A 26,100-nucleotide genomic window follows, 5' to 3' on the forward strand; every position below is an offset into this window, starting at 1 on the left:
TATAAAAAGCTGAACATGAGTCAGCTTTTATATATGCCTTAAATTCTCATTCTTGTTCCAATATTTCACTTAATACATGCACATGAATTTGTTTTTAAAAATACCCAAATAAATGCTTGTATCAGCCATAATCAGACCAAGAAAGGATCACCTTCAATATGTAAGATACACATAAGGCAATAATATATCATATGAAGAAAAAATACTACCCAGCAACCCCTGCTGTTGCTTTTCAGAACAGCACAGATGGTTATGTTTATTGCAGGATTAACTTAATCGTCAAAACTTCAGTCCCATCAAGTGAAAAATAACAGAGTTCATGGTATTCATAAAAATATAACTGCCATTATCCACTTCTGCAAAGAATTGTTGCTTGTACTTACTTGTTGAAAAGGTGATTGTCCACCTTTATCTTTGAGTATGCTTTGAAATCATCTGGCATCAACATAACAGGGATTTGAACATGGCTCAGTTCATTGATCTACAGAAAAAAGAATACATTTAGTTGCTGATGTCTTTGCAAAGATGCTGCATGTGTCTTAATTATGAGAAGTCATTCAGTCCACTATTTCTTGTGCATGTAAGTAAAAGAAGAATGCAAAAGCAGATTTATTCTTTCCAGATTAGATGCAATCACAAGATAGACACCTTGGAAAAGAAGAAGCAGCATTCCATATTTATACTAGTTTCAGGAAAAAAGTGCTTCAAAGCACACCTGGAGTGCACTTTTTATGGAAGGTCAATGAGGATGCCAGCAGAACAGTCTTTAATTCCAACACACTGTTCTTGTTTCATCAGCTGAGCTACACTCTCCAAAGATAACTCAAATTCTGTATTTCAAGCAACTATTCACCTTTGCAGATTACAAGCTAGTTTTATATGTCTGTGTCTGTACATGTGAATGCACACAATTTGGGCTCAATAAGCAGAGGCTTGTTTCTTCCAATAGTGCAGACCTCAGCCGAGTTTTTGCAAGTCACAGCATTCAGGCATTGTTCAAGTTGGAAAAACTATTTAAACAGCAAAATTTTTTGCTTAGAAATAGGTGCATAAGCAAGTTCTTAGGCTGTCCTTATTTTGTTACATTTATGGGGATCACCTAGTCTTTCTAGTTTTGAAATAAGTATTGTCAGTCTTCTCAAAATTAGGATTTTTCATACATATTTGAAATCCACTTCTGGCTATACCTTTATGATAAAGTGTGGACAACTTTACCCTTACCTAGTTTGTAGGCATGTTTTTATTATTGCATTTACTTTAGTAAATTTTAACTAAAACATGATAAACAGATAATTATAAGCCTGCAATGGTGCTTTCAAATCACAAACAAGATACCCATTACAACAACAGTCATCAAATACCCACGACATACATTTTACCTATGTTCTTACAGTGCTCTACATCCTGGTCATGCATCTCAATTTACCCAGTCAAATATTTTTGCTCATGCAGAACACATTTTGCTTCAGCAGTTTTCTACAGAGTTTAGGGGGAAAATTCACTCTACGAGAATACAAACGCACGCTGAGGGGTGGATATAGCAATATAGGGGTGATCCTCTGCTCTTAACACTATTTATCCAATACTGTTTTCCAGTTAGGAAGCTGTTAGTTGCCTGTAAATGCTATCCTGCCTAACAGAGACTTTTGGAGAAACCTCCACTGAAGCAGCTTTAGGCTATAAATATTGGGAGGAAAAAAACCGCACTCAAGCGCAAGTATGACATTTTGCAGAACTGAAGTTAAACAAAATAAGAAAACAGTGAGGAGCCTTTTAGCTCTTAAACAGAGGAAAGCAACCAACACAAGCAGGCAGGTTAGATGGCCTCATCACCTTTTAGTACTTTCAAGTCTCAGTAATGTTCCCCGCCATGTCTCATTTTTATTATTCAGATCCCTGCAGCCCACATGAAAACCTACAAAATCTATTGAATTTACTTTAGAGAATGCTGCTTTGGAAATGCCTGAAAAGCTCTAGATAGAGGCATGGCAGTTATATAGCAGAATGAGGAAAGGAAATAGAAAGATGTTTGGGACAGGCTGAATGTGCTCTGCTCCTTGGAGTTCTAGGGAGAATGCTCTTTCCTCCTTCCAAAGGGAGAGAGAGAAGAAACCCCAGTAAGTCTTTGAAAACACAGCTGCACAAACCTAATAAATCATACTGACACCTCATTAAATACGACATAAAATAACAAAACATTGATTGAAAATCACTACATCTAACATACATGCTCTTTACCACAGTTGATACCACCGTATATCAGTCTTGCCCTGAAAGCACAGGGCAGATTCATGAGCCTGCAGAACTAGCATAGCTGTTGTACAAATAAAACTAGAGACAAGTAGATCTATAATGCAGAGATATGAAACTTAACATTTGCTTATATGGAATTACCTTCTCTCAGGCTGCCAGATTGTACAACAAATTCTACTTTTGAAATAGGGATAACAGACCTACAAGCATTTCCATTCTAGCCAGAAGTGACCCCAAGAATATCTTCCATTGAATACTGTCAGTAATACTGAATTCACACCTCTTCAAATGACCCATCTACAATTTGCAAGTTTGCTTGAAAATTTGGATTTTAGCTTATCAAAACTATATTGATTGAATTTTCACATGCATTCAGTTTTCTTAATTTACAGGTGTAAAGTTTCCCTGGATACATCCATCCTATGGATACACCCACCCACCTGGATACACACCTATGCTGTGAATATTTAAATTTGTGCTATAATGGCAGTTTTAATTGTGCCTGTAGGCCTTACAAATGTCATCTACAGAGCGGATTAACAGCCAAATGTCCTTGTATATGCATACTTTAGAGATTCTTTTATTCTAAACAAAAATTCAAAAATAAGTCTCCCAGGAAGTGCCCTACAAGATATGAACGTACACCCTCCCACCCCCCAATCGAATCCAGCAGAAAATGCAGGCTAACAGAAGGTTTTTGGTTTGGTTTTTTTGGGGGGAGGGGGGGTGGGGGTGGGAAGGAGGAGAGGGTTGGGTTTGAGGGGGGTGGGGAGGACATATATCCATGTTTGAGACTCATTCAAGTCTGAGGTGTGTAAAAGCAATTTCTCTAATATTTTCGGGAATTTCTCTCTGGCAGGAGAGGGTAAAAAAAGGCAGGTGATGAACACAGTAGAAATGACCTTTGGTATAGCACACCAGCTGAGTAATGGCATGTCCCATCAGCACAGGCCATTAATTAATTTAAACCTTTCAAGTATAAGGTCTGGTTCTTTGCAAAATACTACATTTTTTGGACAGATTTGATGAGGCCAGATTGGAAAGTGCACACAAAACAGAAAGGAATACCCACGTCATTAGATCTTGGTGGAAACTAGAACCACATTGTGGGGGGAAGGGAGAAGAAACAATATCCAGAACTCCCCCACAAACAGTTCTTGAAAAGCTAAAAGAAAAGGGGGAAAGGTCAGAGGGATCGAGTCTCTACTTCGCCATCACCGTGTAAAGAAACAGTCACATCTGAAAGACACTAAATATGAAACAGGAAGACGACATTTTGAGCCTCCCAGTCCATCTTAGATGAAAATTTCCCTTCTTTTTCTGTATTTGAAAGTCAAGCATGACAAAATTTTAAGATGCATGTGATACCTTCACCAAGTATTATGTGCATCTCTTCATGCTACCCATTAAATACAGCTAGCTCCCTTAGCTATAGCAAATGAAATGTGACTGTGAGGATGAAAGTCCAGTATTCCCAATTACAATAGAAACAGTGTTACAATAGCTATAATAATTACATTAAAAATAAGAAATATCTATTTTCCTCTAAGGAGTGCTTCTGAATGTAACAAAATCATGAACAAGAAATAATTTCCCACAAGAGATAATCATGACAAAAATGAAGCAGAAAGACCTCACTGGACAGAGGACTGACTGGCTGCTGAGGTCTCAGGATCAAACATTAATTTAATTACAATTACTTCTAAGAGAACCAACATTGTAGCATCTCTACAATAAACACCACATGCATCATACCGAGAAAGAAAGTTTTTAGTCCTGCAATGTACATATTTTCACTGCCCTGATTTGTTACTGCCAACACAAAATTTTGCTGCAGTTTGTCTTGTTATTTGATAGACAATGGTTACTATATCTTTGAGGAATTTAAATCCCATATAATAGCCTTAGAGAATGGATTATTTAATATGAATGACTAAGATTTTAGTTGCACAGTAACCATGCATATTATGTATAAGTACCTCATGTCTATTAGTAACATTTGTAAACTCATGCACACATTAACAAGTGACCCAGAAACTTAAAAAGGGAAGGTATTTTCAAATACCTTCCATGATATTGGTATAAAACTAGGTGTTATGTGAGATGGAGACATCCCTCATGACTTCGGAACTTTAAGGAAGAACAATTTTAAATGCGTGAGACTGGCATCACCCCTTTAAACACATGGTACAAAAAATGGTGGCAGTAGGGATCTGCTCGGAGCTGTGGCTCAGTCATGGCAGGTGGGAGGGGGCCGAAGCAAAAGGAGGCTTTCAGGCAAAAACCAACTGATTGCAACTCATTTTGTTCCTGCAGGTTTAGGATTGAATTCACACTGTCAGGAAAACAGAGGTTGTAATTAAACTGCAAATAAGGGAATAATAAAAGCCTACTGGACATTGAATAAATAGTAAGACTCAGCTGGTAATGATTCTGAAATTAGCACACAGAGAGGTGTTCCCACAAAGCCATCTTATATTGGTGACATTTCAAATAAGCTTCTCTAATTTATATGATTTGAAATCAAGCAATGAATATATCATAAATTGTTAGGCATTATTAATGGCCCTTATTTAATTCAGATACATTCACCCTAAACACCACATTACTAGGGCAATGCATAATTAAACATTAGTTTTCATTCTGTCAGAACATAAGCAGCAATAAATTGCTTGTATGCAAAGCAGACAATGAGATATTTAAGCAGCATATAATAAAGGCAATTTACTGCATATATTGCATGTTTAGCTGGAGGAGCCAGAACAATGATCCCGTTCTCCAGCAGATACAAGCTGATGCCTATCACTACAGTGCTGCAGGAAGGAACCCGTGTAACACATTACAGCTGGTATTATTCATTAAAACCAAAAACAAAAAACAAAAAACCCCATACAAAATTGAAGAAGCCATGTACAATGTCCAAAATTTCATCCCAGGCACATCACAAATCACATGCAGACTACTCAGAAATGCCTAGTGGTTCCTTTTGAAACTCTCTTCCTATTTAAAGCCTTCATTCTGTATATGGTTTCTTGTACTTAATATCTCAGCTTTAATATACAGCATAAATACCATTTCCTTTTAATTTAACATATCAGCCAGTCAGACTTGCTGGCTGAACCTAGGGAGGGATAGAGCATTTTCACACTGAACGGCTTGATAAAACATCTCAGTTGCAGTTACGGATCTTGGCAGTTTCACACATGGGAAAATCCCTGCTCCTCCTGATGTTGGGATGGGGCTGAAGTGCTACTTTCTTATCAGCTCTTTATCTCCCAACTCTCTGAACTGAAAGCCAATTCACAACAGCCTGATCTGCGGAGACAAACAAGCTACCACTGGCTTGTTACTCAGAGAAAGTCAAGTGCATTTTTCATGGATTTGTGTATTTTTAAACACAGATTTTGGAAGAAGTGGGAGTGGAAGAGACTTTGGAAGAAAGAAGTTATTGAGGTCTAAAAATAGAATTGAACTTTTAACACCACCAGCAGTTCTGACATTTTTATGTTCATGGTTTACTTTCTGCATCTCAGTTTCTTCTTTGGCAAGGAAACCTGCACTGAACTCTGAAGAGAAAAAATATCCGACAGTAGTTTTCGTTCAGACATGGAAACACCATTTTGACAGGGCCACAGACTTCTTCCAAGACACAGTTAATTCATTTACTGGTAGGTTAATGCTTATGAAAGCAAGCCTATGGGCTTCTAATGGATTGCTCTTGCAAAACAAGGCTGGATAACAAGAATGCAACGGAGGAAAACCAGAGTATAAAATTTCACAGTTAGGAGACTATTATCCTTTATTCTTCCGGCACCTTCTTGATCACTGAACACGCTTGTAGGTCTTATCAGAGTATTTTCCTGATTGCTACAGCACAATCATCTAGGAGGTAAAGTTTCTTGATCTTATTCTTTATATTATCCCGTAAAAAGCCATTTCCAAAGCTGTTCCTATTTTGTAAGCAGTAAAGGTTTACCTTAAAGCACAATGGGCCAGTGGTGACAGGCAGTGCTATAGGCAGGCATTTACATCCTCTCCATCCCAGATGTGGAACAAGCTGCAGTATCGCTACTGGGACAGTAAACGCCTTGTGTTGAAGTATAAGCTGAAAGCGAAGTGATTATTTTACAACTCTCTGAAATCTACCTTGAAGGGTCTGAAAAGGGTGGATGAGGTCAGCAGCTAATCAATTTTGTGGAAGACATTTGCCTGTTACAGGGTAAAACCATCATTTGATAAATGTCATTTGACAGTTTAAATTACACTCAAAGCCATTCTTGCAAAAGAAATAAAAGGTTAAGCTAAGTTCTGCTGTAGAGAAATAAATCAGTTCAGCAAAACACTCCTTAATTTGTTTTAAATGAGGTTTTCATCATTTCAATCACAAAAATTCATCTCTCTTTTCCATCCTAAAAGCATAAGGTAAAATATATCTACTCAGACTTTTTATTAACTACACAATGTGCTAGGAGTTTAAATGGCATAGGAGACTTCTATATAAGTAATTTCTAGTTTCCTATTCAGAAACAAGTCCTAAAATTAAAGCAATTATATGACTAAGAAAAACACGGGGTAAAGTATTCAATTTTCTGAGTTTTTAGGATCATTTAAAATTTAATGTATATGGGGAGAGACAAACTCAAACATAAAAGCCCACCTAGCTGCCAGAATAATAGAAGTTGGAGTTCTACATGTCTCAAAACATCCATTGGGAATTACTAGAGCAGCTTCATGATTTCACAGTTCAGGTGATACCTGTCATTAGAATGTTGGCTTTCAATGAAATTCAATAATCTAATGCTAGAAAAGTAGGCCCGATTGAACCAAATGTTTTTCAAATTACCTTAATGCAGAAGGACACACTTTTTCCCAAATACTAAACACAGAATATCTGAAATACTTTACAAATATATTAAATATACTTCATGGATTTAGAAATTCTGAGAAATGAACACAATTAACTTACTTTTTATCAGAAAAGTAGCAAAACTTTTCTGAAGTCTTATGGTCTGACTTTGAATTAAAAGCAAAAAATTTCACAGCAAACCCCAGATGTTTTAATGAGACTTTATGGTTGATGTTTTCAACAGTACAAGACTATCTTTGAGGACGGAAGGTCTGTAGTACATGCATTCACGTGGAAAACAATATTGTGACATACCCAAGAAAGCTCCAAACAGGATATTGTGAGGTACCAAATACAGTCCCAAAACAGAGGAAAAAATGGTTTTGAAGAACATTTATTTCTTGGTGTTTATCTTTAAATTTGGAATATCAGGGCCCCGAATCCAAATGAAGGATTTTATAGCTTGTTATCACTCCTGTTCAGAGAATTTGGAGTGCCAGTGTTTAAAGAACCTACAACAAAGCACCAGAACATTTGTAAAGGGAATATGATTTTAAGTTTTCAAGTCTTTCTAGACTGCAAATGTCCAAGAGACTTGAAAATCCAGAACATCTGCTGTATATTGTCAAAAGTAAAGCCACATTTATCCACATTTATACAGATTTGGTTAAGCTTCCTGTGAATCTGCTTACACCTTTCAATGAGTGCAAAAATTAACACTTCATAATGCGCCAAATAATCAAAGACCAAATATAAATTAAGCAGCTCAGATATAATGCCTATGATGATAATCCCCCTTTCTCCTAAAAAGCTAGGACAAATGCAATAGTGTGTACAAAGATACTAGCACACATCAATGACATGGAAAATAGAGTAATAGAAACGTGACTTATTTGTAGTGGAGATTTTTGACATGCAAAACAGTTTGAGTAGCAAATGGCACACAAAAATAAAGTGCAGTCTCAGTCCAAAAGGAAGCTGTAAAGCAATGACAGTCCTTCAGATATGGGTGAGTTGATGCACACAATACACGTGAGCTCATTCTTGTTTGCTAATATAATGGTTAATAAGAAAAGACAAGGCAGACAGCTCAGACAACAATTTCCAAGCTAGTGGGCTTGCCACAAAATTGATAAAAGAACATTCTATTTTTTGAGCAGAAATATCTCGAGTCATCTTTTTTAACTTCAATTTGTACGCTGGGAAGTCAATATACTTTAAGTCAATCTTTCATAGCAATAGGTATCTTCAGTTACGGTTTGAAATACTAATTTAAAACAAACACTTATCACAAGGTCTGATAGCAATTGGTCTATATTTTTCTAATTAAAGAAAAAAATGCCTATCTGGCAACAGAAACTTCAGTTCACTTGGCTTTGTCATGAAAGTTGCACATGAGAATACCTAAAAAGAGTGCTAGGAGGCAACAAGTATTTTATTTATGACATAGGGAAATGTTTAAGGAAAATAAGTTCAATTCTATATACAAAGTAATACACAACTCTCAGATAGATGTTCTGCTGATTTTCTAAAGGATCTTTTGTGGATTCCGGAATAAGAGCTCAACAAGCAGGAACAAAATGAAATAAAGTTACACTTATATTCCATGAATCATGTTACTCAGACTCAGAAAACCACCCAACTGACCAAACAAACAGAAAAGACTTAAAGGAGTCTTAAATAATGCTCATCTTTCATAACAGCTTTTAAGTTCATATCTTTCAAGTGAAAATTTTCTGAACAGGAAAAATGAATTCATGCAGTTAAACATAAAACTCCAGTAAGCAGTTGAACAAATATGGAGATGCTGTAGAGCCTTACCTGAATGCTATAACAGCAAAACGAAATTCAATAGAAAAATGCTTTTCAACAAAGAAAAGCAAAGTATAATGGGAAATGAAACCTAAGGAACCATTTCACATGTAACACATGCAACTCAGCTGCTTAATAAAGAGAAAGGCTTTAAGAGCATCCTGCCTAAGAATGACAAACTGGGACGGCTGCAGAATAAATGCCACAAAGCAACAATTTAAGGCATCAGATGGGCTTCATTATTGTTCAGAAGCAATAACAAATGTAGAAAAGCCAAATGTTTTGGTTATTTCTACACTAGCATAATGAAGGTAATGTATTTCACATGATTATTGTTACAATTAATTATTAAGGAGAAGAAAGACCAACTTGTGAATAGGCTTTTTGGTAACACACTTTAACATGCTGTCATACATTCCAACATCACAAATACGTTATTCAGGAAACTGTTGGCTTGTGAAAAGATAACATTAAAACATGATTCCTTCTGGCCATTTCTGACTTATAGATTAGCTGAAGGGTGAAGCCATGAGGCAAATTTTCTGAAAAAAATGAAAAAAAGCAATACCATTTGCATTATATAAATCTAATTTATGAAGGTAATTAACTGAACACAAGTGACAGCAGAAGCAAGTACACAAAGGTCATACTACAAGTATTTAACTGTTCCATAAAGCAGTACAACAGTTCTTGGTAACATGGACCATAGACAGTAATCAGAGTGCACAGCGTACAGAACTTGCTCTGCCAGCGTCAGCTTTCAGGTAAAACTTCTTTTTAGCTCTCAATCTACATTCTCCAGGACAAGTAGACATGCTAAATATTGTACTACAAGCCCAAATGCATAAGGAATGCATCTCCTTGATTTAGAGAAATCCCTTTGTTTATCTCCCTGATGCACCCTGGTTGCACTGTGTTCCTCTTGCATTTACCACACAATTTTTTGCTTCAAAGTAGTGCAATGCCTGAGGTCAGGGCTAACAGGTCTGTAGTCACCTGGGAGGGTTACCAGTCTTCCAGACACTATCAGGGTGCCATCCAGACTTTTTTGCCACATGAAGCTCCATTTATAAAAATGCTGTCAGAGCAAATACAGAATTTAGAATCATACAATTGTTAAGGTTGGAAAAGACCCTTAAGATCATCAACTCCAACCGCTAACCTATCACTGCCAAGTCTACCACTAAACCATATCCTCAAGCACCACATCTACCCTTCTTCTAAATACCTTCGGAGATGGAGACCCAACAACCTCCCTGGGCAGCCTGTTCCAATGCTTGACAACCCGTTGGTGAAGAAGTTTTTCCTAATATCCAACGTAAACTGCCCCTGGTGCGGCTTGAGGCCATTTCCTCCCGTCCTATCGCTTGTTACTAGGGCGAAGAATCCGACCCTCACCTTGCTACAGCCTCCTTCCAGGTAGTTGTAGAGAGCGATAAGGTCTCCCCTCAGCCTCCTCTTCTCCAGGCTAAACAACCCCAGTTCCCTCAGTCACTCCTCATAAGACTTGTTCTCTAGACCTTTCACCAGCTTCGTTGCGCTTCTCTGGACACGCTCCAGCACCTCGATGTCCTCCTTGTAGTGAGGGGCCCAAAACTGAACACGGTACTCCTGGTGTGGCCTCACCAGTGCCGAGTACAGGGGCACCATCACCTCCCCGATCCTGCTGGCCACACTATTCCTGATACAAGCCAGGATGCCATTGGCCTTCTTGGCCACCTGGGCACACTGCCGGCTCATGTTCAGGCAGCTGTCAACCAACACCCCCAGGTAGCTCTCCAGCCACTCCTCCCCAAGCCTGTAGCGTTGCATGGGGTTGTTGTGACCCAAGTACAGGACCTGACACTTGGCCTTGTTGAATCTCATACCGTTGGCTCCGACCCAACGATCCAGCCTGTCCAGGTCCCTCTGTAGGGCCTTCCTGCCTTCCAGCAGATCGACACTTCCACCCAGCTTGGTGTCACCTGCAAACTTACTGAGGGTGCACTCAATCCCCTCATCCAGATCATCAGTGAAGATATTGAACAGGACTGGCCCCAACACTGAGCCCTGGGGAACACCGTTCATGACTGGCCACCAACTGGATTTGACTCCATTCACCACCACTCTCTGGGCTTGGCTGCCCAGCCAGTTTTTAACCCAGCACAGAGGCACTTGTCCAAGCCGTGAGCAGCGAGCTTCTGCAGGAGAATGCTGTGGGAGACAGTGTCAAAGGCCTTACTAAAGTCCACGTAGACAACATCCACAGCCTTCCCCTCATCCACTAAACAGGTCACCTTATCACAGAAGGAGACCAGGTTAGTGAGGCAGGACCTCCCTTTCATAAACCCATACTGGCTGAGATTTGTTGTCTGTTAGGATAGAATAACAGCTCCTAGGAAGAGATGTGAAAGGCCTTAAGGCCCAAGGAAACAAAAAAGAGCCCAAGTGGGCTGGCAACTTCAGAACAGCCATTTGGGATTGCTAAAGCGCTGTTTTTGCACTGTCCTGTCCACCTCTTCTGTGGTCATAGAGGCAGGAATCTTTGTTCTCTCAAATATGGTTTCTAAACATGCATTACTCTCCCCTTCTGACAGACTTATTAAAAATACACATTCATCCATATATATGGAGACATATATCTGGATTAATATATTGAATATTAATATATGGACAAATATATATGGATGAATATACTGGTTGTGAATGGTGTGTATATATATACACACACTGTGCAGCTTCTTGCTACTCGTGCCATACATTATGTGCCAGTAGTTCAGTATTTGGGAAAGAAAGTATCACTGTGTGTTTACAATGAGCCAGGTTTTGCTTCTGCTCTGGATATCCTTTTCCCATGTAGAATCCCAATTTATTTTGGCAGTAACACTATATAGAAAATTTCATGGATTTATTATCATTACTTGTGGGATATTAACTGCTCAGATATAACACCTGCAATGTTCATTTTGCTGCAGGCTGACTATTTAAATTTAAATTTTATTTAAAATGCCTGGTACATCATGACCCCAGAAAGCCTTCCCAGCCTCGCAGAAGAGCATTGTGAGGGGAGGGCACAGCTGAGCTGCCAGCAGCTCGTTGACTCTTGAGTCCCCCTCACCCTCCTAGTCCAATTAAATTGGAAGTTAAAATAGTTAAACAACTCACAGTAAACTTTTTTTATCCCTTGATGTGAAATAAAATATAATTTGTTAAAAGAAATGTAATAATTGCACGACCCTTTTCCTCAGTTTATGGGTCAGACTTTTGTTACTGGAGGATTTCACGAGCTTAGGGGTACAACAGGACACATTCAATAGGCAAGAGGACATAAATCCAGTTTCTATTTATATTTGTCATAGCCCACAAATAAAAAGCAACTCCAGTGGGTTTAGCGCCGTTAATCTGAACATGCACTGGTGTCGCAGTGCCTCTGAGGGGAGATCAAACAGAAATTACCAAACTTCTTCATTCAGTAAACACAGCAACAACAAAACATCACTTTTACTGTAAAGACTAAAACAAACTGTAAAGAAAAGAAATTTTTGGTCGTAGTTTCTACCACACTATCCATGGTAATATTGTTTCAAACCCAGTCAAAAAGTATTTTCCCATGATTAGGTGGTTGATGCCAGTATTTGATCAGCTAACACTCATTTCATCTCCTGGACTCCAGAATCACATTTCCAAGACTTAGAAAGCAGAACCAGCCCACAGAAACTCTCTCATCACTGACATTTGACTCAGGTTATATATTTCTGATGAATAGTATGAGAAAGGAAAGCTATCTTTATTATTTCCACACTTTAAAATCCAAATTAAAAGCATTGAACAGGTTTAATTTATCCCTTAAGCAAGAAATTAATGAAAAGATGCATATTTTACACACGTACACATATAAATTAAAAATAATTTTAAAAAGCCCTGAGCTACCAATACGCGTTTTCAACCATTAACACTAATCCTAATATAGAAAATTATCCAATGCAAATTTTAAGAAGTTTTAATAAGTTTAAGAGTTCTGGATAATGCACCCACAGTGAGCACAGCATTGCATTTTTGAAGATCTGAAGCTATGTAGTATCAAAGCAAGTAGTATTTTTGGGACCAGAGCCATGAGCAGGCTGCCTGTGCAGTACAAGGACCAGTTAACTTGACTCGCAGCTGCTTTGCATCACCACACCAGCACAGGCGATCTGGAATGTGCACCCTTATGCCCTCCACATTCCTCTGCACACACACACTCATTTTTCCATTTTGTCTTACTAAGAAATATTTTTTGAAAAGAACAATGTTAAAAAGGAAACACTGCCCTTAGTTTTAATTTGAATGCAAGCCTGAAGAACTGGAAAAGTGCTTTTTTTTTTTTTAAAGAGAAACTCACAGTAAAAGCTATTGCCATTTTTCTCATGGAGACTGAGACCAAAAGCTGCCATACCTTGTAAAATGCATCATAAAATGAGAAATAACAGTAACCTGCATGAATGACTAGACTTCCTGCATACAGGGCAGCCATTAAACTCAACTGTTAATTCATTTCTACAGTGGCAGAAAGGCAGAGCGGCTGAAAGGTAAGGTGGTGGCCGTCTAAGCCATGAGGAGTCAGAGGGAAGCGCACATGCAAAGGAAGGAACATGCCTGTTGTTTTTCCACTATCAGGAAAAATAAAAAAACTAGGATGGATTAAAAGTATCTACTTCAGGCTTGTAAGCTCAGGCTTTTTTCTTGCATTTTATCCCCCCCTTATCTATGGAAGCATTTATGAATTTATACAACTTCTGACTGAAAATGCACAGTTAATACTGGGGTGTTTTTCAGGAAATCTAGGAGAGACACCTCTACCTAGTCACAAGAAAGGACTTGAGAAATAGGTACAGTGAGCCACAGGTGTTTTCAGTAAAACAAAGGCCCATGCTTCAAACAAGTCAGCATTGCCAACACCACCCGCAGAAGCAGCACACTTCTGATCTTCCCCATTTTTCCCTGCTTTTGCACCATCATTTCTCCTCTTTTGACCTAACAAGGGTGTGTGGTCAGTCATATGATGAGCCAAAGTTAAATCCCAACTCAAACCAGGATTTTTGTTTATTAGGACCATTTTGCCAATCCCACTCACTGCAAAGTTGCAGGAGAGGGAAACCAGCAGATAAATGCAGTTCCGGAGCTTAAAAGGTTTGGGCTACTACAGATTTTTGAGCTAAAACCCCTCAAGTCAGAAGCACTGCCTACATTCTTGGATTTGATTATTACAAGGTGAATAAAGAGTCATCCATATATTTTTTTTTTAAATTTAAATGAAGCTTTAACTTCAATACCTTGTAAAATGTATCATAAAATGAGAAATAACAGTAACCTGCACTAATGACTGGACTTCCTGCACACAAAACAATTTTGACATTTGCTTTTGCTGCCAACATTTAAGTACTTAATCAGTTTGCTGAACTGCAAAACCAGCTTTGGTAACTAACTTGTTTTTCAGGTGCAAGCAGAATATTTTCTTCATTTCTGCTCATTCAGCTAACAGAGTTAAACAGATAGGTCATTCAGAGTTGGGAAACCAACTGGAAGTCAAAAAAGCAAAAAAGACTTGTTTTCCTTTCCTGGTCCCCTAATTAAGAAATATTAGGGAAGATGAGATCAAGTTTTGAAATCTTAAGGCATGTTCATGAGTTGAGCTGATCAGTCTTCAGATAATGCTTCCTTTGTTTAAAAAATATGATGTCAAGTATAAAAATTGCTTTGATTAACTTATTTTCCACTTTGTGGATCCAGGATATTTAAGATAGTTTTATTTAACTTAGGAAAAAGAATGCCAGTTTATTGCCTTGCTTCGCAATTTATCAGACAGACCTTGACAAAGTGATTTAAAAGAGGACCTCTTCATTAAAAACAAACTCCTGCCTGCCAGCCCACTGTCAAGAATCTTCAGAGGAGATAGGCATACAGTGTACCTTCCTGCTTAGAAAGACAGTACTCAAATACAAATGCAAAACAGAATTAAAATTGGTTCTATATTAACAGAAATCAGTTGCTTTTCAATTTAAGTTTCATTTAAATTTAAACTTCTGCTTTAAAGTTCACTATAGTCTTCTGCCTCAGCTCTACAGGTTTGTTTAAGGAGAGCCTTGTTTGACATGTTTTTGTCTCATGCTACCTTTTGGAATCTCAAAGGATGAGATTTCTAATTCCTAAGTAAACAGAATTTTGTCTATTCACAGCAAGAATGTGCACTACTGCTAATACGTACTGAAGAAAACTAAATAATCCCAAATGTTTGGCTAAGAACTGCCATGACTAAGCCTCAGCAAGACTGAAAAAGTATACATCCTTGAAAAGAAAAGCAGTTAGGCTTCTTTAAGTCTTAAAATATTGTCATTCTCCAATTCAGGTCTCTACATGTTTTCCCAGGTAAATTTACTATCTCAATCATACCAAGTTTTGCATTTTTTTATCACATGCAAGACAGAGGCATCCTACCTTGGACACCCATATATAAGAAAAAAAAAAACATTTACTCCAGTGACTCTAAGTGAGAAAAGGAAAACTTAAGGCTAGGTCTGTAGAACTTCAAAGTCTGAAGCAATTAATGAGTTCTGAAGTGCGCTCTACCTCTGCCTAGGCTTACAGTTGCGGTTATGTGTGACCTTCAGATTGTCAATAGGCTCTTTATCAGCCAGCAAACTTTATACCACAAACTCCAAAACCTGAATTCAAACAGCAGTGAAACTAAAAGCTCTGCTGAGCTTTTGGTTAGGAAGATTATCATTCCAATGCTCACCTGTTTTCCTTCCTTAGACTGATGACTTCTTTGCAGGCTTCAAACACAGGAAGGCTGCCAGTAGTGTAATAATTTTTTTGTTGTTGTTTGTTTTCAGCCTTTCTGTATTGTCTCTCTACTTCTACTGTCTAGTAGTAGATAAGCCCAGAAGGCAAGACAGATCAACGAAAGCCAGTTTCCAGGAGAGCTGCACTTGGCACAACGTGAGGAATGTTGTTTTTCTAGGGTCATACTCCAGGAAAAGAAAAAAAGGAGGTAAAAAGAAATGTTTTAGACCACAATGTGTAAATTCAGTGAGATAAAGATGACTCATACTGCCCTGTCTGGTTCAAGTGACCTCAAATACTAACACAGATACCATCAAAGAAAACACTAAATAAATACACGTTCTAAAATAACATACTATCTATCTGCTAGTGCTAAGAATAGCCTCGTATTAATCCGTGTTAAGATACTGAACAATGGATAAACAGATGCTGTTGTACTGTGATCACTCTAACCGTAGCAGTGAATGTCCTTACCAGACCCAGGACTGAAAGACCTAGAAGCAAGAACTAGTATTGCGTTCCTCCCTGTTTGTACACTACTAGGAGAGGAAATATCCTGCACTTCCTACAAGACAAGGGCCCCTGAGCATCACCTGCAGTGAAAATAGACTGTCACAGCATAGCCTCTAGAGGGATCAATGTATAGGTATCCACAAAGAATTGAGATATCTACTTCTACAGAGGAGGATAAGTTGTTTTGTTTGTCAGTGACTTATTAATGGCATAAAACATGTCAAGGAGAAATGAATATGACTAGCTCAGATGAATCCCATATGGGAAGTAGACAAGTTTCCTTAACAGTAACATTAAGGACAAGTACTACCCAGAAAGACATTTGAGTTACTTCTGAGGTTTTAGTACATGTGAAAATTATATACGCAGAATGCTGTATTCTCATAATATTCCACTCTGTTTCACCATCTGGATATTGTTAGTTTTATCCAGGTCATAATGAAGTTAGAGCTAGCTCTGCACTCAAAAAGCGTCACCAGTAAACCACCATGTACATCTCATTTATGCCAGCAAAAAATTGCACTTTTGCCATTGTAGCTGCTTACTTCATCTCACATGAGCTGGAGACATTTGTACAAGCTGTTTTGGAAGGAGTATGGTTTTGCAAGCAAATTAAAAACACATAGCAGCTCCTGTTTATCAGCTATGCTGGTCAGAAACTGGTTCCCATTAGAAGCATGGCTGACTCACCTGTGCCTTCAGCAGCCAACCTTCCACTCACTGATTTTGGGTGCCCACTTTCAGGTATTTCTGGTCTGATTTTTCTTACGTGCCAAACAAACAGCTCTCTGACTCCTGTGCAATGTGGGGAAGTCTATACTCCCAAGAGCTAGCTAGATGTTTCTGATGGAGGTTTGAATATGAAGGCAAGCCTTACCTGCAGAGATTTATTTTGGTAAAAGTTTTCAAACTATAGTAGTACTAATTACTATTGAGATCTCTTTCCTATGAAAACTCTGTCACAGTGAAACTAAAAATCCACAATACACGTATTAGGCAAATACTTTTGTAAATAAATTAGCATTAAGTGATTAATTTACTGTTGACTTGTGGTACCCTGCAAGCCAATAATCAATCTTGTTTACTACAGGTCAAAGAATTACAGCCTAAGGAAAGTATTAAAAAGCCAGTGACAGGAAACAGGAACTTCAGAAAGTATAAATTTTGATATTAAAAGAATCGCCTGACAGAACAAATGCTGAAAAGTGTCATAATTATATTAAAACCACTGTTGTCCAATCTCCCTTTCAGAACATCTAACCCACAAACTGTCACCAGCTGTAAGGGTGGTTTTTGTTAATTTTGTTTTGGGTTTTTTTTTCCTTTCTCTGAAGAAAGGAGCAAGTTGCTAAAACTAACATCAACACAATAATCTCTCTTCCAGCTCCTGAGGCCATCTTGGCACACCAGACATTTGAATTCTGGTTTAATGAGTGCTCTGGAGGAGTGAGAAGTCCAGATCATGAGAAGGACTTAATGCTCCACTTGGAAAGAGAGAGAGAATACATTTGCAGTAAAATTACTGAAATGCTTATGTGGCTCTTTAACAGCATCTACCCCATCCTTATCCAATTGGTCGTCTTAGCTTTTTTTTTTTAGTAGATTCTTTGAAAGGAGAGCACTTAAAGGAAAAATGTTTCTGAGTTCACAAATTACTCTATTTACTGTTTTACAGAAGGCTAGAGAAAATTACAAGTGTAATTTACCCTTAACACATCCACTTCGTTAACACTTTAAAAGTATATTGAAAGCATTTGGTACAATAAAGAGGAAAATATCTGAAACCTTAAGTGTTTCAAAGAAATTTATATAACTTGCTTTTTACCTTACTAAGAGTTACAGATTGCCTTCTTTCTTTATGCTACTAGTTATCTGAATGGCAACAAAGTGTTTTTGAACTGTATGCTTAAGAACCCTGCTTACATTAATCTTTCCTGGCAAGCAGAAGAACCAAAAGCAAGTCTGGCATTCCCTATCCGAGGTGGGGGCACTTCCAAAGCAGCTTACATGTGTGTTCTTTCCCATAAAAGAAACACCCCACCTCCCAAACAACCAGGAGACACTTCAATAGCTCTGCTTACCTTTCAGACTGGTTGCTGTTGCAGTTACTATCAAACAGTTATCATTCACAAGCATAAATAAAATCCAAGCTCCAAACTGCCAGAGTCTGTTACAGCTCAGTTATACCTCAACCAAGAAGCACATGCAGTGTTCATACCAAGTTGTCACTAGCCTCTTAACCTCCTCTCTTAGTCCACCCCAACCTAAATCAGCCTTTAATAACTCCTGATTTACAGGAAACATAGCAGACATCTAAGTAATTTCTCACTTGCTTCACTTTCCTCCATCAGCAAGCTTTGGTCTTCCCAGAGATGACATTGATTGAAGGATTTAACTTTAGGCTGCCTTAAGATTTAAGGCAAAAGTTGTAAATAGTTTTTGCAACTATTAATGAAGCAGAGCAGCAATACTCACACAGAGCAAAATTCAACTGACTATGGAAATAACATGAGCTGAGGCACAAGACTCAACTGCACTTATGATTGAGATCTAGTCAACAGCAAACTGAGTCCAGACTGATCTTGTCATGGCCAAGGGTTTAAAACAGGCCATAAGATAATGTCCTCAAAGCACCTCTTTCTCTGCATTAATTCCAAGTGGAGCCAAGAGCAACTACTTTGGCTCTAGCCACCTGCTACTGTAGAGCCAGGGTGGACTTCACTTATTCTTTTGCCAATCCACTAATCAAATGTTTGCAAAGCACCTACTTACCGAGAACTATCAAATAGCATGAACAATTTTTGAGACCAAAGGTAAAGACTGTTGACTCTTATGCAAAATATGTTCTCCCTCACAGAGAATATACAGTCACTCATGTGAGCCAATAGCAAAGAGCATGTAGAAAGGTGCTAGGAGAAAAAACTCAAACCCTCAATGCTGGAAAGACAATAAGCAGGTCTGCAAGCAGCTGCTCTTCTTGGGAGAACTGAACCTGGGAAGCACTTTCAAATAGTAGTAATGCTCACTGCAGGCTGAGGAGGGGGAAGAGAAGGAACAAAGAAAAAATACAAAGCCTCAGATTTGGTTTCTTAAACTTCATTTGATGTGACTTTATATAAAAGCATGTGTCTTGTCAACACACTTCACCATGAAATATGCAGTGTTATTGACAGAAGAACTTCCTGGTCCTAAGTCTACATTTGAATTTACACTAACTAGCCTGAGATCTCTTCTCTTTTTAAATCAGTGTATTACATTTCCTGAACATCTTTCAGATGTTTCAAAATTGTATTTCACAACCACTTTGCAGCCACAGATTATTATCCCATTTTTAATAAAAGGGAAAAGATTAAAAAAGTAATTAGCCAAAATAATCCTAGACTGGAAAAAGCAACTAGCAAACACGTTTATACCACCAAATGCATTTATTCACTTCTGAAGTTTTACCATCCCAGAAGACTTTCCACTGCATGTGGAGTGACTCTAATTCTTTGATTAGTATAATTATTACCATACATAATTTCCATGTGAAATCTTTTATATTTTACGTACTAATTCACCCCCACTTCCACTGTAATTTTAGAAAGGCTTCCAAATAATTTAAATATAAAATCCTGGGTGCGCTATTTCACCTATAATCACACCAAGTTTGATTTAGTGAGATATTTCTGTTCATCAGTTACAAAACACGAAGTGTGCTGCCATTCAAGGAGAAGCCATGCTTTTCTTATCTGTCACTGTCTGAATGAAAATATTTGTAGCAGGAGCATTATCTATGAGAAATGGTTAATGAACTGAAGGAGCTTAACCACACCTTTAGGAAGGATTTGAGGGGACTCAGATTAACTCTTACAAAAAGCAACACATGCATATCCAAAGGGCACAGCGGCAAATATCTGCTGCCACATTTATGAGGATCCATTTAGCAACAAGGTGGTGAACAGCAACCTGGAAAGCAGGCTGGTGCTAAAAATACCCACTGTTTTCTTTTTCTGGAAAAATCAAAACACACTCATCTTCCAGAAGCTGAAATCTGTATTAACAGAAAAGGAAGTATGCAACAATGATAAAGTCCTAAAGATAGTTTCTATGTGCAGTGTAAGTGATCCACTCATTAGAGGCTGGGTTTGTGCTTTGAGAAGACCAAAGCAATCCCAGGAGAAGGTCCTGTTCACAATGCATGGTCACCCACCTCCCAGTGTTACAGCTCCAGTAAAGATCTCTGTCTTTGGGCAGAGCAGGATTTAAGTCCATACACCTTGATTTTCTTCTCCCACTTCCCAAACTGTAGTCTGCAGGAAGCCTTGGACTGAGATATATATATGGTGTGATATATAAATACGTGACTGGGGACATAATCAAGGTGAGCGAGCAATATTATGAAGAGTATGCAAAAGTCTACAGTCAGACGAAAGATGCCTCTCACACACTTTCTGGCATTCAAGAATGGGGGATTATCTTGATGACGTCTTTTTTTTAAATGCACATCAAGGTCTCCTCCAGAAGAATCTCTTGGTTTTCTGCCAAATCAGCAATAACCAAGGAAAGCAGAACAAATTAAAACAAATGTCACAGCAGATTTTTCATGGGTAGCCTTCCCCTTTGAAATGCCACACCAAGACATTGGATTCAAGATAAAACAAACCAGACCCTTTAAAACTGAAAGGAAAGAACAAAACAATGGTTTTATCTAGTAGGAGAAAAAGTACTTTTTTTCTGCACAATAGAGTTGATGCTGATTTCAATATTCACTTTCAAGACAGCCTAACATGGTATGAAATGTACAATGTAGGACAGATATTTTGAAGATATGATGTTCCAACTAAAGGTGCTTTTGACTGTAGTGTGAAGATAGGTACTCAGGCAAGCAGCAGTGCTGAAGGCACCCTTAGTGTTTCGGACTTGGACGTAACTATAGCCATGAGTGTCTCATCCAAAATGTAGCAGACTAAGGTCTCCTAATACCAGACAGGATGCACAGTCATTATGTTAAGTTTCTGCTGAGGTTCAGAGGCTTGACTATCCTTTCATCCCAAAGGCTGTGGATCAAAAGTATCTGCACTGATATCTATGGAGTTGCCCCATAAACCCAATGAAATAAAAAGGTGACTCAGACTCTCAGTGTTTGTCCTCCCTACCTCCACGGGAGTAAGGCCTAGGCTGCAGCATTCAAACTACAGAAACTTAATGGAAATTCCCACTGACATTGACAGGTTAACAGGAAGAAAAGCCAAGAACTGTAGAAAGAAACTAAATGAAGGAGAGAGAAACTCAGTAGTAAGAAGGAAGAAAGCCAAAAAAAATACAAGTAAAACCCAAGGTATCAGCGTGACACTCAACCTGAGACATCTATTTTTGGAGTTACAAGTTGTTCTGGGCACATCATCTGCCCAGCTATCTTTGCTAAGGTGAGGAGCTGCAAATAGCCCAAGCTCATCTGGCACATCCCCCATCTGTGCCTCTCTCCTTCCTCACCCCAGCCAGTCCCCAGCAGGTGCTTTGCTCTTGCTGGGCCACAGGAACAGCTACCATGGTTTTACCTTCTTCATTCAGCGAGCTACCAGGCTGAAATGGCTCACCACTGTGCCACATCAGCGCCAAAGCCAGCACAAGAGTGGGATAGGGGCTACATGGCAAAATGGCAAGCAGTGAATTAAGCAGAATATTACACTGTTGTACAGTATTTCATACTGGCCAGTCCATAGCATAACCCTGTGGTAATCCTTCTGTCCATATCAAGGCTTTTAATTAATTTATTTCTGGTGCCAAGTAATCAACTATATCTAAACAAGCAGTGGTTTGCCTCAAATTGAAGGGGATTTTCTCAGGAGACCAATGGGACAGGACTGTGACAGCCTAATTTGTCAGACCACAGTCAAAAATAAGCAAATGACATAGCACATGCCACAAAATTTTCTGAAGCTCCAGAAGCTTGCCGAGATCTACTTTTAGGTTTCAAAGACTGTATTCATAAGAGTAACTCTTCTCACACTATCCTGACAGTTTTACTTGGAAAAGAATGCTTGTAATAGGTTCTAGTATCTGATTTTGGAGTATCTCTGGTGAACCAGAAAAAGCAGGAATGTTTTTCTTCTACAAAAAATCTCATATTTAATTGCAGAACTAATCTTTCTGAAAGTTTAAAAATGCATTTAAAAGGGCACCCTAACTTGAAAATATAAAATGCATTAAAAGCCCCCCAAGCTGGTTCAAATCCTATAAATCCATCCAAAGCGAGCCTTCAACAAGATACAGGAATACAGGGCAAGTTTTCCAGGTTTACTCCAGCAGCACTTGGGAAGCAAGTCACAAAACTGAGAACATACATGGAAATAATTTTGACCTTAGACCTGAAATTTTACTTAGGTCTAGACACATCTAATAGGGCCTCACACAGGCATATATTAAATTATCCCACACATGCTCAGCAGTGAAATGCTGCCCACTTAGAGCCCCACCCAGGCTTAAAAACCCACCCCAGGATCTATAACACACTTCTAGTAAGCACAGAAGTACACACTGCGCCTGCAGTTACACTACCAGCAGCAGCAACAGATCAGTCTGAGTTACTAACACAGCATCAACTCAAATGCAGATGCACCACTGTCCATAGCTGTATTAGAAACCCCTACCCAAATCTTTGGCCTGGATGTTGTCTTCCACTGCTGGGGTAACGTCAAATCAAAAAGAATTAGGACAATAATAGAGTGTTAGAGTCTGTCTTCAACTATGGATATATCATTATTTTAGCACATTAACAACAAGAAAAAACCCCACAACTCAAGAACTTGAAACTACACAACAGTTTTGTTCTCACAATAAAAATTTATCACTGCATACAGCTATAAGAAACATGGACTTTTCTAACAAGTCATTTCATTCTCACTCTGTCTTTTCAATAGGGGTTTGTCTTGTATACAAATGATATCTGGGACTAAACTACCACATATGCAATTTTTTGGATGTCAGTGAAAAAACTAGCATGAATTAAAGACCAACATTTCATTTGCTGTTGTGCAAGCCTACGGAAGCGTATTGGCACACACTCTGCCAACTCCTGACTTCTATGCATCGCTACTGCATGTTTATGAGAACTAAAGGGTGCTGCAGCAAGACACCCGCAATGACTGAATTAAAGGTTTAAAGAACTTTTCTTGAAAGGGAACAAATGCCAAACATTACTAATTATCCCAAAGATTTCAAAATAACAGATAAATCTAAAAAATGTGTAGTAAAATCACACCGGAAAATATTTTTCCTGTGTTTTTGCCTGCAGGTGGGGACTAGAGTAGATGTAGTAGAGGACCATAGCGGTTGACTATATTTCACCTAATATACTCTTTCAAACTAGCTCCTGATAAACAGAAAACAGAAGAACTAGAAAACTTAATTTTACTTTTTGCTTTTAATACATTCATATTGAAGAACAGTTTATGAAACTCAGAGGAGACGATATAATATTACAGACCTGGTTTTTGACTCGTCTTACCAAGCACATCTTAAATAAAATTAATATAGCCTCTGAAACTCCTTCACACAATTTCTGTTTGATAAGGAAAACTCAGCACATCAAAAGTGCCTGACAGCCTTCTACGATGGCATCACTGGCTGGGTAGATAAAGGGAGAGCAGTGGATGTTGTTTACCTTGACTTCAGGAACGCTTTTGACACTGTCTCCCATAACACCCTCACAGACAAGCTAGGTAAGTGTAGGTTGGATGAGTGGACAGTGAGGTAGATGGAAAACTGGCTGAACAACAGAGCTTAGAGGGTTGTGATCAACAGAGCAGAGTCTGGTTGCAGGCCTGTAACTAGTGGTGTTCCCCAGGGGTCTGTGCTGGGTCCAGTCCTGTTCAATATATTCAGTGACCTGGATGAAGGGACAGAGTGCACCCTCGGCAAGTTTGCTGATGGGAGGAGTGGCTGATACACCAGAAGGCTGTGCTGCCATCCAACGAGAGCAAATGCAAGGTCCTGCACCTGGAGAGACACAACCCCAGACACCAGTACAGGCTGGGGGCTGATCTGCTGGAAAGCAGCTCTGTTGAAAAGGACCTGGGAGAGCTGGTGGACAGCAAGCTGACCCTGAGCTAACAATGTGCCCTTGTGGCCAAGAAGGCCAATGATATCCTGGGCTGTATTAGAAGGAGTGTGGCCAGCAGATGGAGAGAGGTTATCCTCCCCCTCTACTCTGCCCTAGTGAGACCACATCCAGAGTACTGTGTCCAGTTCTGGGCTCTCCAGTTCAAGACAAACAGGGAACTGCTTAAGCAAGTCCAGCAGAGAGCTACAAGGATGATCAGAGGACTAGAGCATCTCATGAGGAAAGGCTGAGAGACCTGGGTTTGTTTAGGCTGGAGGAGAGAAGACTGAGGGGAGATCTTATCAATACTTACAAATATCTAAAGGGTGGGTGTCAAGAGGATGGGGCCAAACTCCTTTCAGTGGTGCCCAACCACAGGACAAGGGGCAATGGGCACAAATTGCAACACAGGAAGTTCCACCTGAATATGAGAAAAAACTTCTTCCCTGTGAGGGTGCCAGAGCAGTGGCACAGGCTGCCCAGGGAGGCTGTGGAGTCTCCTCCCCTTGGGACATTCAAAACCCACCTGGACACAGTCCTGTGCACCGTGCTCTAGGTGTGCCTGCTTAAGCAGTGGGGTTGGATGACATGATCTTCCAACCCCTACCATTCTGTGATTCTGTGAAGTTGACTGTTCATTACACATAATTTCTTCCACATGGAAGAAATTCCTTTATTCCTTCCTGAAGCCCCATCAGCACTGCAGCTGGGTATCCCCAGCTTTTCAAAGCTCCTTCTGGTCCCACCACCCTTTGGGTGAGTTACCAGCGAGCACAATACAACATGGCAGCAGTTAGCCACCAATCTTGAAGGAAATTACGGGCTATTTAGAATTTGATTGGCCTTTTTTTCTTTTAGGGGAGAAACCACCATTTTACAAACATTTAAGATTACTACAGATGAGACTGTTATTCCTCCTACAGTGTTGATGACAAGGAAGACACAGCACTTTGTGTGAGACTGCTGGATGAGGGCAGTTTCATAAGATTAACTCGCATGACATCGAGCACTGTGAGCTGCTGGAATATATATTTTTTTTTAATAGCCAGGACCTGTCACTTGCCTTTCTACTCTCTTGCAGCTAGTCCTGGTACAGCAAGAAAGTGAACCATCACAAGGGCAATGACAATATTCAGAAATTACCTTAGAAAGATGCAGTGACTTTTTTTTTAAAAGAAGCATTAGAGATGAGCATAGGCTAACTGAAGCAGACTGTGCTGCTCTGATCAGCTCCTAGACGCCAGAATGATAAGGGGCATTTGTTCTTTCCCTCAGTATGATCCTGAGCTGTGGATATCACACAATACCACAAGAATCTCAGTTCTGTTTCACACCAACTATCATCAGCTAGCAGCACAGTAGAAATCAAAGGATCCTTTAATTGCTAACCATTTGTCAGATCAGCTGTACATGCTTCTCTGACAAGGATGCACATAATTTAAGAAAGAAAGCACAACAAGAATGACTTGATATTTCTTAGGAAGATGACTGTGCTTGTGTAGGCTTTTTCCATTAACACTACTGAATTTGCTACTTTTTATGGGTTGAAGGATGTAACAAGAGGTGTATTTTGTATGCTCTGGTGCTTGATCAAACTATCATATTTTCCAAACATTTCTATGGAAAAAAACGCAGAACCCTACCATTTTCAGGAGCCTTGCCTGTTTTTCTTTAAAACTTTACAGCTCACTAGCAGCTAAGAGCAATACTCTGCCACCAAATGACTGAAGAAATCTCTTTACTGGTTATTTGTATCATATAGACACCAGCTTTTACAGGCTGTGATACAAGC

The 26,100-nt window shown here is 39.0% G+C and overlaps 1 protein-coding gene across 1 annotated transcript in view; it reads right to left on the reverse strand.

Annotated features, from left to right (window-relative positions):
- The window catches only part of PIP4K2A (phosphatidylinositol-5-phosphate 4-kinase type 2 alpha), a 117,846-nt gene that overhangs the window by 52,295 nt on the left and 39,451 nt on the right, over positions 1-26,100 (reverse strand). The window contains exon 2 of the mRNA XM_064444788.1: positions 384-481. Within this exon, the coding sequence (XP_064300858.1) occupies positions 384-481 (98 nt within the window). The remainder of the gene's footprint in view (positions 1-383; positions 482-26,100) is intronic.

Source organism: Phalacrocorax carbo, chromosome 2 (genome assembly GCF_963921805.1).
Source record: "Phalacrocorax carbo chromosome 2, bPhaCar2.1, whole genome shotgun sequence".
Taxonomy (NCBI): Eukaryota; Metazoa; Chordata; class Aves; order Suliformes; family Phalacrocoracidae; genus Phalacrocorax; species Phalacrocorax carbo.